The sequence below is a fragment of the Eschrichtius robustus genome, chromosome 13 (genome assembly GCF_028021215.1).
Source record: "Eschrichtius robustus isolate mEscRob2 chromosome 13, mEscRob2.pri, whole genome shotgun sequence".
NCBI lineage: Eukaryota > Metazoa > Chordata > Mammalia > Artiodactyla > Eschrichtiidae > Eschrichtius > Eschrichtius robustus.
In genome coordinates this window covers 34,384,031-34,401,775 of record NC_090836.1, presented here as the reverse complement: position 1 = coordinate 34,401,775, position 17,745 = coordinate 34,384,031, and the positions used below count along the sequence as shown (strand labels likewise).

At 38.6% G+C, this 17,745-nt stretch overlaps 1 protein-coding gene across 2 annotated transcripts in view; it reads right to left on the bottom strand.

Annotated features, from left to right (window-relative positions):
- PDZRN4 (PDZ domain containing ring finger 4) overlaps positions 1–17,745 on the bottom strand; it is a 370,115-nt gene that overhangs the window by 68,344 nt on the left and 284,026 nt on the right. For both annotated transcript variants that reach the window (XM_068560702.1, XM_068560703.1), the window contains 2 exons: positions 9,725–9,981; positions 5,901–6,003 (listed from right to left, as the gene is read on the bottom strand). In XM_068560702.1, the coding sequence (XP_068416803.1) occupies positions 5,901–6,003; positions 9,725–9,981 (360 nt within the window). The remainder of the gene's footprint in view (positions 1–5,900; positions 6,004–9,724; positions 9,982–17,745) is intronic.

Sequence of the window (17,745 nt, the reverse complement as noted above, 5' to 3'; positions counted from 1 at the left end):
ACACTTTCACACTCTGCACACTATTTTCTCTTTTCCCTAATATCTACCACAGTGTATGGATAACATATAGTCTCTTTATGGGTTATGTTGCATACCCAAACATATTCCTGCTACCACTGTTTTTCAAACTCCTTGATACATTCCTCAGAGACTGTAAGAGTCAGAGCTGTCTACTTGGGGAGACTCTCAGTTCTCTGTCCATTATAGTGTTTCACAGATTTGCTGAATGATCCCTTGATGAGGAACTTACAAACTGGGTATAGGAGTGGATTAGAGAACATGTCAAATTCATATCAAATATGAGATTCTATGCGTGTATAAGCTATGATTAGCAGAAGTAAATTTTCATGGATGCCATTAAAAATCTATCTCACTGCATATTTCTTTTTATTTCTCCCTATTTTAACCCTTTCCTTAAAAATGTTTAACTGAAACAAAAATGGCACTAGAATTTGAACCTCTGACATAAAGAACAAACACCTTTGTTCAGAATAGCCAAGATATGGAAACAACCTAAGTGTTTGTCAATAGATGAATAGATAAAGAAGATGTGGTGTATATATATATATATATATATATATATATATACACATACACACGCATATGTATATATATATATATATATATATACACACACATATATATAATATTTAATAGTCCATTGTATGTGTATGTATATACATACAATGGAATATTATTCAGCCATGAGAAAGAAGGAAATTCTGTCATTTGTGATAATGGGGATGGACCTTGAGGGCATTATGCTAAGTTAAATAAGCTAGGTAGAGAAAAAAAATATGCATGGTATCACTCATGTGGAATATAAACAAAACAAAATAAAGTCAAACTCTTAGAAACAGAGAGTAGAAAAAATGGTTTTCAGGGGCTAGGGGGGTGAGGTAAATAGGGAGAGGTCAGTAAAACAGTACAAACTTTAAAAGAAAAAAAGAACAAATAGCTATTAGGAAGGGAGAGGATATCTGTTATATCTGCATGGTGGTCTGAAGCTCCTTTGCAATTCCCTTGTGCAGAAGGTGGAAAGGGATTGTGCTGCTCAAAGGTCGGTCCATGCAGACAATAATGGGAATCCACATATATTCCTGCATCAAATATTGAGCATCCACTATGAGACAGGTGATGTGAGGCAATGATGAACACACAGGTAAGGCCTCTGCCCTCACCGCCTAGAAAGGAGCCACACAGCCCTATATGTGCACACTAGGGAAACTTTTCTGAAAGTTGGCTCCCAAATCATGAAGTTGCTCAAAAAGATATGATTAAAATCTCACTAATGCTTATCCTCTTGTTAACTACTTTTTTGAATGAACATCTTCCTGATTCATAATTCTTTTCTTTAACTGTGCAAGAGAGGGATTATGTACTTAAATTCTCACAAATATTCTGCACATATTCACAGGAATCCAGCTCTGGGAAATACATTTTGCAAAATGACACTTCTCAGCATAGCACAAGGGTTTACTTATGCTTTACATAAGAACTGCCAAGAGGAAGCTAATTAATATGCTAAATGCTCTTTCTTGTTTGTAGATACTAGCCCAAGTTTAGGTTTCAGTTAACATTATATAGAACTCTGACACATACTTGTCTTTCTCTCTTTTCTACCTTTAATACCTCTCCAAGCAAACTTCTAAATTCTCTTTCATAGTGATGACAATGTACACACAAGAGCAACTCTATGTGCACTTAACTCAGGCTATTGGGTATGTTTCTCCAGCTTAATCTTAGGAGGGGAATAAAAACAACTTCAAGCAGCATTTCTAGATGATAAAAATCACCAAGCTCAGAAATGTTGCTTAAATTACTTGCTTGTCTTGGCTAACATGATGTTTTATACTATCCAAATGTTGTACTTATTAATTTTCTGACTCTCCTCTATCAACACTGAGTTTTGAGAATTGATGGCAAATGGTGCAGAAAATTCAGCGTCTTCCTTGCATTCCGACAGTAGCAAACATACCTTTATTAGGAGTTGGACAAAAGAGCTCTGTTTTCTCAAAGCCTTTCCCTTTAAATTATTTCTGGTAAAGGCCGGATTTGAGATCTGCCTCTGACTTGCTAAAGGCTATTTATGATTTATTTCAACCTTTAGCTGGCTCTAGGAAGAAAAAAAAAAAAAGAACAAAGTTGAAAATACAGAAAAAGGAGTGCTTAATCCTTGGTATTTCAGTGGAAATAAGAGTCGGCACCCTGACTCTTATGATGGGTGCATTGAGTAAATTTTGATATTTTTATTTTTTCCCTCAAAAATGAAATTAAAATCCTTTACATTTTTAATTAGAAAACAGTGCCATCATTTTTTAAAAAGATCAAATTTCAAGCTGTGAGTCTTTTAATACAGGCTGGTCTGCTGAGACTTTTCTGAAGCACAAGGGGGAAATTTAAAACCCAGTCAAATAATTTTCTGAGGCAAAGTGGTGATAGGCCATGGTGAGATATGGGTGTCATAAAAATTTCATAGTGGTCCCTAACACACCAGAGTCACCATAGCATTGACACATTGACTATAATATCTCCAAAGAAGCATTTGCTATCTATCATGGCTCTGAAGGGAGCTGTTACCATCTATCAACGCAATAATCTGCGTGTTAAAGAGTCCCGAAATATGTATTTACAAGATAGTCAGATCTGTTTTGGTCTATTGGGTCAATAATCCACACACTAAAAGTCCCTAAATATGTATTCAGAAGATAGACAGATCAGCTTTGGTTCACTGAGTCCATAGTAAGTAGGCCTTTAAAAATGTGCCTAAATAGTTGCATAGTTTGTTTTTCAGCAAGTTCAGAAATTCAGTTCTGTACTCTTTTTGTCTTTTAAGAGTAGATTTATTATGCTAGTTCCAGTGGATGCCAGAAGCTGAGTTTCACTCTGGCCTATGATATTTTGCTTTCGAAAAGTCAGAAGAAAAAAGCCGCCCGAGCACAAACTATATTAAAGTTACGAGGCGAGGAATAGAAGTGCAGACACACAGGCAAAGCCCTCCGGGCCAGGCTGAATGCTGTGCTTTCAGACTATGTCTTACCCCTGCCTCTGTCACCGGTCAGCTTCCAGCCTCCCCCCCACCTCCTCCGACTGCTCTGCTGGAGGCTCTGCTTGCCCATCTTAAAGCTCATTTCAGCAGCAGAGGGATCTTACGAGGGCTGCAGAACCCGGCCCTGCTCTCCACCAGCTACTCATTCTGAGTTCACCTCCTACCGCTGCCCGTCGCCCTTGCCTCTGCCCCCAGAGCACACCGGCCTCTGCTGTTCCTGGAGCCCACCAGCTGTGGTCCTGCTTCCGGTCCTTTGTACCTGCCCTTCCTTCTGTCTGGAAAGCTCCTCTCTCAGAATCCACAGGGCTAGCTCTTTTACTCTCTTTAGGTCTCTTATGAGAGAGGCCCTCCCTGACCACCCTGTATAAGAGAGCAACACCTCGTCCCAACACCATGCATTTCCTTCCTCTGTTACCCACACTGCTGGCTACCCACTAGCAGTTAATCACCATCTGATATAATACGTCTTTACTTACTTGTTTCTTGTCCATCTCTTTCTCCTAAAGGTTAAACTCCACTGGGGCAGAGGCTTCATCAATTCCAAACTTAGATAAGAACCTGGCATATTTTTTTAACTGCTCATTAAATATTTATGGTACAACTGAATGAAAGCAGATGGAAAGGAGTCCTGTCTCTACTTTTCCGATCGCCTATTGATGTGTTTTCATGTTTAGGTTGAAGAGGAATGAGTATCTCTCTCTGAGATGAAGTCTTCTGTGTGGCCATTAGACCTCTGTTTTCCATAATACTCTCTAAGTGGCACAAAACGGGTCCTTCCTGAAGGACCACTGCATCCACTGCATCCCCACAGCTACTGGGTTATAACAGAGTTCCTGGAGGAGCTGGGGTCATCTGAGCCTGTCACAGAAACACTTGACCAGCCTGCTTCTAAGTGTAATACTGTGTAAAGGCAGCATTTCTAAATCTCCCTGTCCACAGTCAGCTCTGGTGATAGCAGTGGACTGACTAGATCTCACAGTCTCATCTGATGCAAACAAGAGGGATGGCGTGTGGCACTCTGCCACGTTAGCATAACAGACTGAGGTGTACTGGGTAGAGCCATTCTCGCCTAAGCTTGGTCAATTATCCTTGGGGTATGCCCCAGTGCCTCCACCCCTACTTTTAGCCATGCAGATATTCTCAAATGTATCCCTTCTCAAGACTGAAGCCTGTCACAGTAACTTCTTCCTTATTTAAATTTCATGGGAATATTCTTTATTTCAATAACTCAGAAAGGTGACTTTGGCAAGAGAATCACAGCTGACAGCAAAGCAATGACTATGGCGGTGTGATTAGTAGAGGCTGCAGGCTACAGAAGGCCTGTCTGAGCATTTACCACTGTCATCACACTGATGCTGGCCTCTACTAGGGACTGACATTGGTCGGAAAAGAGGATGCAGTTCAGCAATAGTAAGCACTATAGAATCTGTCTGTATTGTAATAGTCAAAGATATGCTAATTAATTAAAAGAATTGTTACTGTGAACCTGCTTAGCCTAAGCAAGTCTTTCTCCCATGCCCTCCCCTAGCACACAGATGTATTTTAATAAAGCTTTAAGGCACAAATGAAATAAAAAGCTGAAGTGATCTAGATAAATCCATTCCCCAAACCCAAAGCAATTAATTAACTGAAAGAAAAACATCATTTAATCTTGAATTATTTGGATAAGTGACTCTGTAATTTATTTTGCATGAATGGGCAAAACTTAATGGCTATTTCAGTGTATACCAGTACTTAAGCAGACTTACAAAATAAAACTTTTCAATCAAGTTAATGGAGAGGAGGGGATAAGAAATTAACATGAACAACAGCAACAAAACCATCAACTCAGATACTAGGTATCATCACACACCCTTCCAAATTCTGGCTGAAAAGAAATAATGATTTCTGTAATCCCCAGCAATGACTTTTGCAGGGGCAAGATTTCAAATAAACATCTATTTGCTTTAGGTGAGCTTCACTGAATCGGCCTTATTTGATTTCAGATCCTCCTAAGGGAAGAGATTTCAGGATTTCCTGGTTGTAAAATGGAAAAGAACATTTTGCTGAACTTGTATGACAGCATCGAAAGCATTAAAAGGGCAGATAATCACAGGTTCTTTGCCTGTTTACCAGAGCTTCTTTACCTCCTCAATCTACTTTATTTCCAAATGTCAGAGTAGTCTGAAACCTTTCAAAGATTTATAGACTGCAGAAGCAGAGGAAATATTAGGATAAATTCTTTAACTTTTGTGAAAGTTTTAAGTAATTAACAGATGGGCTTTTGGAGTTGTTTCATAACACAGTACAGATACTCTGACAGGTACCGTGTGAAGGCTAAACATGGTTTAACAACAAAGGACATGAGGTCATCTCTCAATCTAGAAAGTCAGGGAAACTGCTCTTTCGAGTACTTGAGTCATAAATTAAAAAAAGAAAAAAAAAATTGAATTTGTGAAAGGGAATAAAAATAATAAAAGATTTAGTTTATCAGTTAAAATCAAAATACTACACAATGAATGAAAATAGTAAATACAATCTCGGTTTTAAATATAATTTCTTTTCCAAACTCTACTTGGAAATTCTCTTATATTACAGAAAGAAGAAAAAAAATGTAGTTGCCATAATATTATTTATACAAAGCAACAAAAATGTGAGCAAATTATTTTCAGGCTTGTATTATAAAAATGTTTTCCAATATACTTAAAATACTAGTGCCAAATAGCTGAAACAAATATTTAAAAGCTCTTACCTTAGATATATAATAGACAAAATAGTTCTCACAGTAATAAATTAATTTTTTCTTTGTTATGCAAAACGCCTCAACCATAACTTCATGAAGAAATGTGAAGTGGTGTGAAAATGATCTTACCTCATATTCAAAGTCCTCTGTTCTGTCTGCATCAGCAGGCAAGCTGGAAAGATACTCATTGTCCTCATAAAATTCACGCTCCATCGGATGAAGAGAATGGCAGCTATGGGGAATGTAGCAATACGATAGGAATGGATCAAAAGGGTTGTTCCCAAGATTAAAACTAATTTTAGAATTTCACTTTAGTTTTCACTGCTCGCCAATAAGACCTTTCGTGATCTAGCCTTTAAATGAACTACACCGCAGAAAGAGCAATTGCTTTTCTTTCTCGCCCTATATGAAGTCCATCAATTTGATTTTCTGAGAGAATACTAAGATAATGGCTCACGGTCAGAGCTTCATTCTCTGAAGGGGCAGATGTGCGACCTCCCCCGGCTGTGGTGCTATATTGATACTCTGACCTCCTTCCATTCCATCGAATGGACTTGCTCCATGCATCGGTGTGTGGCATTTGAGACTGCAGTCTACCCAAAGGTGGGTATTTTATAACAAAGTACTCCCAATTTCCTAATTACAGCCTCAAACCGGTTCTGAAGTCTGATTTTAAACACGCAGTCGGCCCTCCGTGTCCTTGGGTTCTGCATCCTAGTATTCAACCAACCGCGGATCAAAAAATCGAATCTTTAGTTTTATTCCCAACCTTGAGGCTATCCCAGCTACCTCGCAGGAGCCATGTGAGGGCCCAGTGGGTAGATGAATGTAAAGACAGACGTTTCCAGACGTGGTGGGCTCTGTACTGGGACAGTGGGGGGATGAAGCGCGGTAGCACGTGAGTGCTGGTGAGTGTGGGGCAGGGGCCTGCTGACTGCAAGGGGCACTTCAGGAGGGAGGAGGACGAGGAGGAGGATGAAGGCCGTGGTACCGTGGTAGGAGTGATGCTCTGCCTCCTCGACGTAAATGGCGCTGTGTATGCCAACCTCCCACCACCCTCTGTCTCTCTGTTAAGCAACTTAATCCTGGCGTGGACAAATAAAGTTGTTATCTGTACCTCCCCCAAAAAAATCAAATCTGAGGTTGGTTGAATCCTTGGATGCGGAACCTGTGGATGTGCAGGTAGGGTGGGCACTGTGATTTTCAGATTGTAAATCGTACTCACATTGCCCCCATTTCTTAAGATTTCCTTCCTCATTCTCCCTCATAACCCACATCTTTCCCTCTTTGATAAAGGGCATGTCCACAAATATTAAAGAACGTTCAGGGTGATAACTCACTGGAAACTCCTATAAGCCACAGGTTTTCATAATCCCTTTAGAAAATTTCTCAGGACAAAGAGAACTGATGGAGTAAAGGAAATGAAGAGGACCCAAGGCATTGTATATTACTTCTATGCATCCTTTAACTTTTAGGAAATGTTTTACATAATTTATAGAAGTGCTTTCAAATTGCTATATGCCATGATAGAGACACTATACATTATACAGTATGAAAGCTAAGCACAGTTGAACAGCAAAGGGCCTGAGGTCCTCTATAAGAATTTCCAAGTCAGTGAAAAAACCTAAGTGCAATTAACCAAGTTTGTTTCAGGTGAGACCTCTAAGCCCAGCCATTTTGGACATTATGAAAAAACTGGAGTTAGTAGCATAAATTAGTCCCCTCATCACTAGCTGAAATGCCAGAGAGATTCATCCTGGTGCCCTCACACAGTCAGTGTAAATATTCTACCAGCCTCTTCTCACTATACTCTAATATTCTCTAATTTTCACGCAAATAGCAAAAGCAGTACAGGTAGTATCTTGCTTGCTGGTCTAACAGGTGAACCCTCCTAGCTTAAAGCTGGACTGGCTTTTCTTTAACTTTTTATTTTATATTGGAGTATAGTTGATTAACAACGTTGTGTTAGTTTCAGGTGTACAGCAAAGTGATTCAGTTATACATATACATGTATCTATTCTTTTTCAAATTCTTTTCCCATTTAGGTTGTTACATAATATAAGCAGAGTTCCCTGTTGAGAAGCCCATTTGGGCTGGTAAAACATCAGAGCCTGCTGTTTGGTGCATCTGATGTGTTTCCCTGGTCTTTGACTTAGTAAGTAGGAAGCCCTGCTGTGAAGAACACCTTATTAATTCAGTAAACATTTACCAAGTATCTACCAGATACCAGGCCCTATGCCAATTGCTGGAAATCGGTTGGTGTCTTTTTAATTGGGTAGAGCAGCAAGGTGGGAATTTTAATATAGTGAGATAATTAAGGGGAAAATAGAGACACTATGAGAGTACCTACTACAGTCCTAAGAAGTCTGCTAGAAGAGGTTACCTTTCAGCTGTGATCTGCAGGACTTGGGAAGAGGACACAGCATACTGGTTAAGGGAGTGGGCAGCGGAGTCAGACCTCTTGGGCTCAGGAGCCTGGCCCTATCGCTTCCTTGCTGTATGACCTTGCCGGTTACTTAACATTTGTTTCCTCATCTGTGACATGGGGATGGTAATAATATAATGTACTCCCTCAGAATGTTTTTATGAGGAGTAAATGAGTTAATAATTGTAAAACACTTGGAATACTCCCTAAAACATGTTAAGTTAGCTAATAAATGTTAACTATTATTCATTCAAGAAAGTATTTATTGGATGGCTACTCTGTGTCACACTGTACTAATGAATATTGTATATTTGTTTGCTTGTGTATTTTTCATCTCCCCTGTAGAATATAAGCTCCAGGAGGCAGTGGCTTTCTTTTTTGTTCCCAGTTTTATGCCCAGTACCTAGTACCAGTGCCTGACACAAGGGGCTATTTAATAAGTAAGGGATAGATGACTAGAATCATAGGTCAGACAAACAGATCCCCTGCCCTCCTGGAACTTGAAGTTTCAAAGAGTGGTTTCCAAAGCATGGCTGCACATTAGAATTGCCTAGGGAAATTTTTGAAAAATTCTAATGCCTGGGTTTTGGCCTGAGGTGGGATTGATCTGGGCATTGCATTGATACTGCTTTTCAAAGTTCCCAGGTGATTCTAATGTACACATGTGAACCACTGAGATGGACTTAAGCCACTAAAGGGCAGGCGGGTGTCATGACCAAGTGTACATTTTACTAAATGGAGCATGGATTGCAGTAGGCAATGAAAATGCAGGCTAAAGAGACTACTGCTCTTATAAATCAAGCTCTCAGTAATGTTTGAATATTTGCTTAAAAGTTCACAGAACAAACTGTGTGGAGCAAAACAGACTTCCAAAGCTGCAAGGGTAGCATTATTAGAATAAACTATCTCTAACTGCCTTTAACTCAGGTAAAAATTGAAAAGAAATATTCCTTTAATAATTCCTTATTTTGTAGCTCTATACTTCCTCTCGGACAGCCAGGATCCTTGGTTCATGTCTCAATATATCAGGTAATTGCTTCCTTTGGAGAACTGCACTTTAATAAATTTCTTAGCTTCTCTTTTAAAGAAGAGAAACACAAAAGAGAAAAAGAGAGAGAGGCGACTCACAGAGACGAATATAGTGCCAACATGCCACTTCTGGGTCTGTCATAACAAGGATTTTGGCAGCTTCGGTGAGAAAAGCTATTTCCCTGACCAGTGCTCATGAGCTGTGTGAGGCTTGTGATGACTGGAAATATGCAGATGAACTAATCAGAGCCAGAATTTTTCACTCAGCATCTCAGCAAGTATGATTCCTGAGCTGAAACAACCGTGCAGGTCAGGAAAAGCAAGAGCAGGACAGCTGAGAACTAATTGGATGGAGACACAGTTACAGACACTTTCCAAACAGAACTGAGAGCTTGTCTCCATAATTGTCAACTTGCTACAGTGACTGTTTCTTCCCAACACCTACTTTCAATGACGAATGACAACAAATAGGGCTTTGGGAGAAATGACAGAAAAATACCTGTCTGAGAGCAGAAATGGACAGATGTCGGGCACTGGAGGGGTGGGTGGCCTAAGTTTGGCCAGGGCCATGATATGTTCAAAGGTGATGTCCGTCTGAGTGCTGGCGTTCACGAGCCGCACTTCTGGGGCCGTCCCATAGGCTGGTTTACTGAGAGGTGTTCGCCTTAGCACCTGGACCACAATGGGCTCCTTGGCATTTCGAAAAGCTTCCACTGCCTCTTCATGGGTGGCCTTTGAGAGATCCTTCCCATTGACCTGCAAAGATAAAAGAACATTGCTCATCTCAGAGGAAAGAACAGAGAGGCTGTCATGATAGATTAAAAAAAAGTGGGCAGGGGAGGCTTAAACCAGCTCTGCTATGAATTTTGTAAAGGAATATTTAATCAGACATTGACATTTATTGAACTCTTCACCAGCAGGAGAAAGTGAAGGAGACTAGGAAAACAGTTATTTCTTATACCTTTAGGAAGCACATCATCAGAATTATTAGTAAAGATTTCAAAACTTAAGCAGCACACAAGCCTCAGAAAATGTTCAAAATCTTCAGCTAGGTAGAAATGTTAAGTATATCCTTTTTAAAAAATGATCTATCAACCTCTGGGTGGTATTTTCAATATTTAATCAGTCTTACTGACTTGAAATCTAATTTTTGGGGATATTGTCAAATTTCTTTCATATTCATCATTTTTATCCAAGACCAAATTATTGCTCATGTGCATATTATCCTAAATCCTTGCTATTCAAAGTGTGGTCCATAGGCCAGCAGCATAAGAGATTAGAAATGCGGAATCCTTGGCCCTATCCCAGACCTACTAAATGAGAATTGGCATTTCAACAAGATTCCAGGTGATTTATATGCACGAGAAAGTAGCACTGCTCGAAAACACCTCTGAGTGAGTATACCATGTCCCTTGCTTCCTCGCCGGTTTTCATTTATACCAGTTTATGACTCTCCAGCGTAGCCCTGGACATGACAGAGGAAGAGGTGATGTTTGTCTTTGCCCTCCATCACTGCTTCTCAGTTGGGCCAACCATTGGCATTTGGGAGATAAAAATTATTCTTTTAGTGATACACTCCTACACCTGCTTATTTAAGGCCATTGATGTTCCCCCATATTTGTGGCACCCAAAACAGCCGCACTCTTTTCTGATCACCCTCTTGAGAGGCAGTACAGAGACTTCTCTCAAACTTATTTATTCCCCTAAATTTATTCCCCTAAAATAGGTCCTGATAACACAACCTCTCAGTGGAAGTTGTATTTTCATAAAGGACTATAGAATCCTGAAAGAACTTCACAACTCCCACCCCAAATGAATCAATAATATTGGCTTTTGCAAATAGGAAGACATACTTGGGAGTACAGTACTGTGCTCAAAACCCCTGAAATTATACCATTTCTAGACAACTAAACTACCCGCCTGTTGGTGAGGCTCTGATAACTGCTATGCACCAGTAAATCCTTAGAGATCCCTGGGTGCCTTCAAAAGAAGCAAAGGGAATCACTGAGTTGCAGCCAGAGAGTGACTGGCTGACATTCAAATGAGCACATTTTCTCTCCCTGAGTAGACAAAGAATATGTGCGTGCTCAAAGCAAATGTGGGGCATTTCGGGGTAAATGATACAATGCCAGGTAGAAATCATCATGTCATGTAGAGATAGTCTTAATGACCTGGAGGAGCTAATTTGCTCAGTCGACCCTGAAAGAGTTAATGTGCCTTCAGAAATTGAGTAATTAAGTTTCCTCACCAGCACCATATGACCCAGTACAGTTCTTGAATAACTAGTAAGAAACATCAGTTGGAGATTTGGGTGTGTACCTACCAATGTGCACACTCACTAATCTGTGCATTTACTCTCTCATTCTTTTCTCCACGAACTAAACTTAAACATTCCCACTGAGTTTTGTCTGGCACAACCTTGGAATGGCTTGATGACTTTGGGCATACAGGAGGTTGTGAACGCGGGACACCTACAGACCAGCATTCATTCCTTGAGCTGCTGTTGGATGACAGGCACTCTGGGCTGCGGCCACCACTCCTGAGGACCTGCAGTCAGCAAACGATAAGAGAAGTTCCAGAATGGAAAAGCACAACCTAAAATCTGGCCTCTCATGATGAATAGTGTCATCCTCTGTGTCTCATATTGTGGTCAGTATTTATAAATTCCAGGGTTATGGAAGATGATCCAGTGGTAGATAATACTGCTCTGTCAGTATCTATGTGTTAGGGAAGAATTGCCCTTTTGTCCACACGTTTCCTTCTTCATGGTGTCCCTTCAACTTAGTGAATATTCACTCGCACAAGATTTCATACCCTTCCTTCTCTGAAAAGAACTCCTGGTCACAATCTGTTATCCACTATTTAAAATCTACTGGAATTATGTCAATAATGTTACCTTTTCCTATAAACCTTGCATCTGGAATAACTCTTAACAATGGCAGAATGAAAGAAGACAGAGCCCTTTTTGAAGGAACTTCAAGCAATATCTGAGGGTAAAGGGAAAATAATTTGTGGCCATGGTTTCTTCCAGTCATACATTAACTCCTACTAATGCATAAATTGTGTGTCATTAAATAATGAACAGACAAATGCCATTATTCTATTTCTTCCCCAAGGTGGCTCAGTACCTTGTCTACAATCTAGTCTTGATATTCCTTTGTTTCTTATTTGTTTTAGTGATCTTCAAAGCAAGAATAATTTTTAAAAAGTGAGTTCCTTACTGATAATGATTATTTATTTTATGTTCCTATAAGGTAAATAAGATTATTTTTGCAAAGTTCAGAAAAGTATAAAAATTTCTGCAGAAACATAAAAATTGCTGGAGAGTATTTTAGGCTGTGAAATTATTAGTTCTTATTGTAATGCTTAGTATATGCAGATATTAGCTTTCATACAGCAAGATCAATAGCTATTGATTCTAAGAACTGTACATTCATTCATTTACAATCATGGCATTTATATGCAAATTTCATTTTTTTTCCTTTAAGATAATCAAATACAGTCTTAAAAAAGGACAGTCAATATAATCTCATGTATCTTACTTCCCCATTGGGAACGCTCTTTCCTTCCAGTTATCATGCAGCTGACCTCTATTTTCATAAGCTATTTAATATCTCTCAAAGTAAAGAAGTCTATGACCTTTAAAGGCTCTGCTGCCCCATGTGATCCCTTAGAAAATGTAAGCACTGATGATACAAAACACTTTTTTTTTCACTTCACTTGAAGTTCATCAACATACTGTTAGCCTACCAAAAGGTCACCCTTTTATAAATTATGCCTTTCACAACAGAAAAAAGGATTAGCTTTAATTGGGATTTTCTGGCAGATGCTTTGCTCAGTGATCATCAGTTTCAGCTAGGGAGAAGAATAATGTTGGAAGAATACCTGAGGTTTTAATCCTATAGAAAAATTCTGTAGTAAACTAACAAATAAATGAATAGCAAAACTTTGTTTTTTTCCAGATGGTTAGATCCTAAACCAACAAGGTATTTGGTATTTCATGGTGCCATATCCTTATCATTCTATTTCTTTTCCATCATATTCTCTCCGTCCCTCCCTTTACTCTTCCTTCCCTCTTCCTTCCTCTCTCTCTCAATCTTGGTTTTGTATGGACAACATATGTGAAATGAAACTGGAGAAGGAGAAGCCGTCTATTAAATGTGTTCCAGTTAATACAGGTAGTTAAGAGTGTCGATCCAAACTGTTCTAGGTGCCTAGTAAACAGAAGGAAGCAGAAGTGCTGGAAGTTGATTTTCAGGAGAAAAAAAACTGGATGAAGAGTGTTGGGAGCAAAACTGATGGGAGGAAATGAAAGGTAATTTGAAAATTAAAAAAGATATACCAGTGTATTATGGGGTGTGCTTTGAAGTGTACATGTGGAAGGGTTTCAAGAAGCCTGGTGATTTGATTTAAACAGGGTGTAGAGAACAAGACCTTTTTCTAAAGTGGTTGTTAAGTGGAATGAGTGAGAGGTTAGAGCGTCATAATAAACAAGAGAAGTATATGAGATAATTCCCTCTATTACTCTAACATCTGGCTTTTTGAGAACTGTGGCCAAAACTGATTTGGTTCTAAAGCTACCTAGCAACTAGAGTATAACTGAAAAGACTCATGTGATTGCTGTTTGATTAAGAGGCTTGCGGCCCCAGAGTGGGGTGACTGGACTCTGAAATGGTGATTAAGTCACCTGATTTGAGGTAAATGAGAAATCAGGCACATTATTGATAAAGAGGTTATCAGAATTGGTAACAGCATAAAAGAGGAAAGGAAGGTGCCAATGATAGAAGTTGAGGAGAAATAGAGACATGTGGTTAGCCTCATAAAAACTAGATTTGGGATTGGAAGCAAGTGGAAAGAGTAGCCTTAATCATGCCAAACTTGAAGCAGTTCTAAGACATTCAGATAAACTAACAAATAAACGGATGATAAGTGACTAAAAGAAGAACTAATCATGGGAAACCATTTCCAGAGAAGGTCTTCCTCTCACCCCTGCACTTACTTTATCAACTAAGTTGATAAGTTGAAAAATATACACATTTTTACTGCTATGAAAAAAGTGTTTTGTTTCTAGAAAATTATTTTCCATTTTATTGATAGAGAGTGAATAGGAGAAAACTAGTAACTTTTCAGCAGTTAATGCAAAAAAAGTATGAATACATTTGTTGTGGCAGATGGGCTAATTAATCCATAAGCAACTTGTGAATGTTAAATAAAGAATATAGCTTTTCATATGTAAACCAAATCATAGCATCATTTGATGAAGCTTCTGTTTAATGAACAATCAATTTACCCTTTGGGATAAATTGCAAAATCTGGGCTACTTGTCAACAACCTCCCCAGTGTGACTGGTGGCCTCAGCTTGGATATGAGCTCCTCTACTTGGATTAGTCCTCCAAATCCACACACATGCAAAATTTTATTGAGTATCAGAAAGCAAACAGGATTTTTTCTCTTTTCCTTTTGAAGTGCAAACAAGTGCATAAATGACCAAGTCACCCTGGTGAGGTTCCATTTCCAGAGTCAGCTGTTTGGGATGTTTAGGCTTTCCAAACCTCCGTGCCTCTTATAAAAAATAAGGGTGTTTAAGCATCTCTGCCTTTCATGGGAGAATACATATGGGAATACTCAATAGAAGAAGTATAGAATACCAAGGATTATGTACAATTTCATGCTGAGAATAAGCAAGCATAAAACAGTTGAATATTGTTTTTTTAATGTTTATAAAACTTTATTGTTTCATTCATTCATTTATTTTCAGCTTTATGGAGGTATAGATGACAAAATTCTAAGATATTTAATATATACATGGTGGTGATTTGCTATATGTACATATTGTGAAAGGATTCCAAACAACTAGTTAATTAACACACATTAATTATCACTTCAATTAATTACTTAAGTTTTATTTAGGTGAGAACATTTATGTTCTACTCGTTTAGCGAATTTCAATTCTATAATACAGTGTTATCAACTACAGTCCCACGTTTTACATTAGATCCTCAGACCTGAGTATTGTAATTCTGATTGGGCATGACAGTTTACAAGAACTCCCACCCTCATGAATAACTGTGAAATTAATTTTGATTAGAGTCCCTCTGTGAATGCTGATCAAATTCTCTACTTGATAATTACAAAGGTGTTGTAAAAACATGGCCTAATAACAGTTTATGTAAGGAAGAAGCAATATTTAAATTGCTACTAAAATGTTTGGTATGAAAGGAATTTAAAATACTCTGAACTCTATATTCATGAAAACACTTGTCATATACAATCTATAAAACAATTTTAAGGAATTAAAGCATATTGCTTTTTTCTAAACTTGGTATGCTTGATTCTAGGTGGACATGTTATGTAAACTGAGGACAGCACAGCATAAAAAATATTTATAGTAAAAAGAACTCACAGAATAGGAATTGTGCAAAATGTTATGAAGAAAACCTGGTGAGAGATTGACTAAAATTAATTTTGACCATTTTTAAAACATTATCAATGAACAAAACAATCACTGGTAGGTTTGTGATAATCACATAATTTTAGAAGTTGAGAATGTAAGAAATGTTAGATTGCATTAAACCAAAAAGTCTGCGTAGTTCAGTGTTCTTTTGCCAGTGCTGTTACTAGATTTTGGGACGAGAATATGGTAATTATCACACAGGATCTAATGAGCAGACTTATTCAGAAGTGATCCTGGGGCTCCTTCTGGCTTGTCTGGACTACAGGGTTGCTAGCTTCATTTTCCTGGTGTGTGGGGTGTTGCAGCTTCCCTTGAGCTCCAAAGGCCCCCAGTGCTGCGTAGCTGGCTTTCCCAGAAAACTGTAAATAACTGACTTCTAACTCAGACAGCCTGAACCTTCTGTGTCCTTACTGACAGTCTGCCTGTAAGAGAACAACAGTGGGGTGGGGTCCCTCCACTGGAATACAGACCCAGTGCATGTCCAACAGTTTCAGGTCCCCTCTGTGCTACTGACTCCTGATTTGCATGTTCCCCCAACAGAGACTGTAACCTAACCTATAACTCGTGACATTGTAGGATTTGCCCTTATGGACCCTGTGTGACATAATACACATTTACAACCTAAAGAATTGAATTTATTCAAAATGTTTCCATATGTAACTTTAATGAATTGCAGACTTCAATGAGATATTTTAAAAGCCTAATATTACATTTAGTTAATTGATTGTGACACTGTGAGGTCACTACGGTAGGACAGTATACTGTTTCCTGGTCCCTTCATAGTACATTTTGATGGCGAGGTGTTCCCAAATGCAAGCAAGACTCATCTTCAACTTTTCTTATTAAGATGTTATAGACCCGTTATTTGTGAATTTGTCAGAGCTGTTCTTGAACCAATTTATAATTTTGGTTACAGGAAATCTTGGGGATGCATCTTTCATAATTGCTTTTCCCCCTATAACCTTTTCCCTGTCTTAATTTTTGTATCCCTTCTTCTGTATTTTGTTTCTGTCTTTATTCTCATTGCCACACTTCTCTTCCAAGCTTTCCCATTTGGGATTTAACAAATCTGAAGAGTGGTTTTCTATATAAATTATTCCTGTTATTAAGGAACAGGTTATGATAGTTTTGATTATTACTGGGGGAAATGAATTAAAATATATACAACATAGTTTTACTTACCTCATTATAAATGAATTTATTTTCCCTCCCCTCAATGAAAGAAATGGAAGCTTCTCCTCTTTGGCACATGAGCTGGTGTTTCTTGGTTTGTCCCTGAGATCCACAGTCTACTCTTTTCTACCCAGCTCTGTATACCCTGGGATGCTGATAACGTATTCCATGTCACCAGGCTCCCTTGCTTTACGTCTTTTGTTTGGTTGGGCCAATAGTAGGAGAGGTAATGTTCTGTCTTTATCCAGCCCCTCCCCACCTGGCTTTCAGGATGGCAGCTCTTGCCAGGTTTGGTTCGCACCCTGGCTTGCACTCCTCCTTCATGTCTGCGGGTAGAAAGGAGATCTCTTTCTATTGCTACTCCCTGTGTTTGTTCTCTTAGCTCTGCTCATATCTCTGTAAGTGTTCCTTCATACAGCCTTCTTCAATGAAACCCTTTGAGTGTGCCTTCTGTTTCCTTCTAACTAGACATGAAACTCCTCTGATTTAAACAATAACAATAACAAAAATATGATAAAAGCTAAAATTTACCACCTTTGCAAATTAACTTTACTATCAAAATGAGTTGCACTGAAAAATACAATTTCTAGTTTCTCAGATTCAGCAAAAGTCACACATTTTTAAGGGAGAACTAAAAATATAACTTTTATTGGATCATATAACAGATGTAAAGTATTTGTATATTATATGTATACAGTTATTTTGTAGACAGTCCCTCAGTTTGTCTTTGTCTAGTGTTGCTTCTTGATTAGATTCATGTTGTATACATTTGTCAGCAAGGCCTAGAAGTGTCTTTCTCAGTCTATTCTATCGGGAAGCAATGGATTTTCCCTTTTTTATAAAATTGTTATTGGAGTACAGTTGATTTACAATGTTGTATTAGTTTCAGGTGT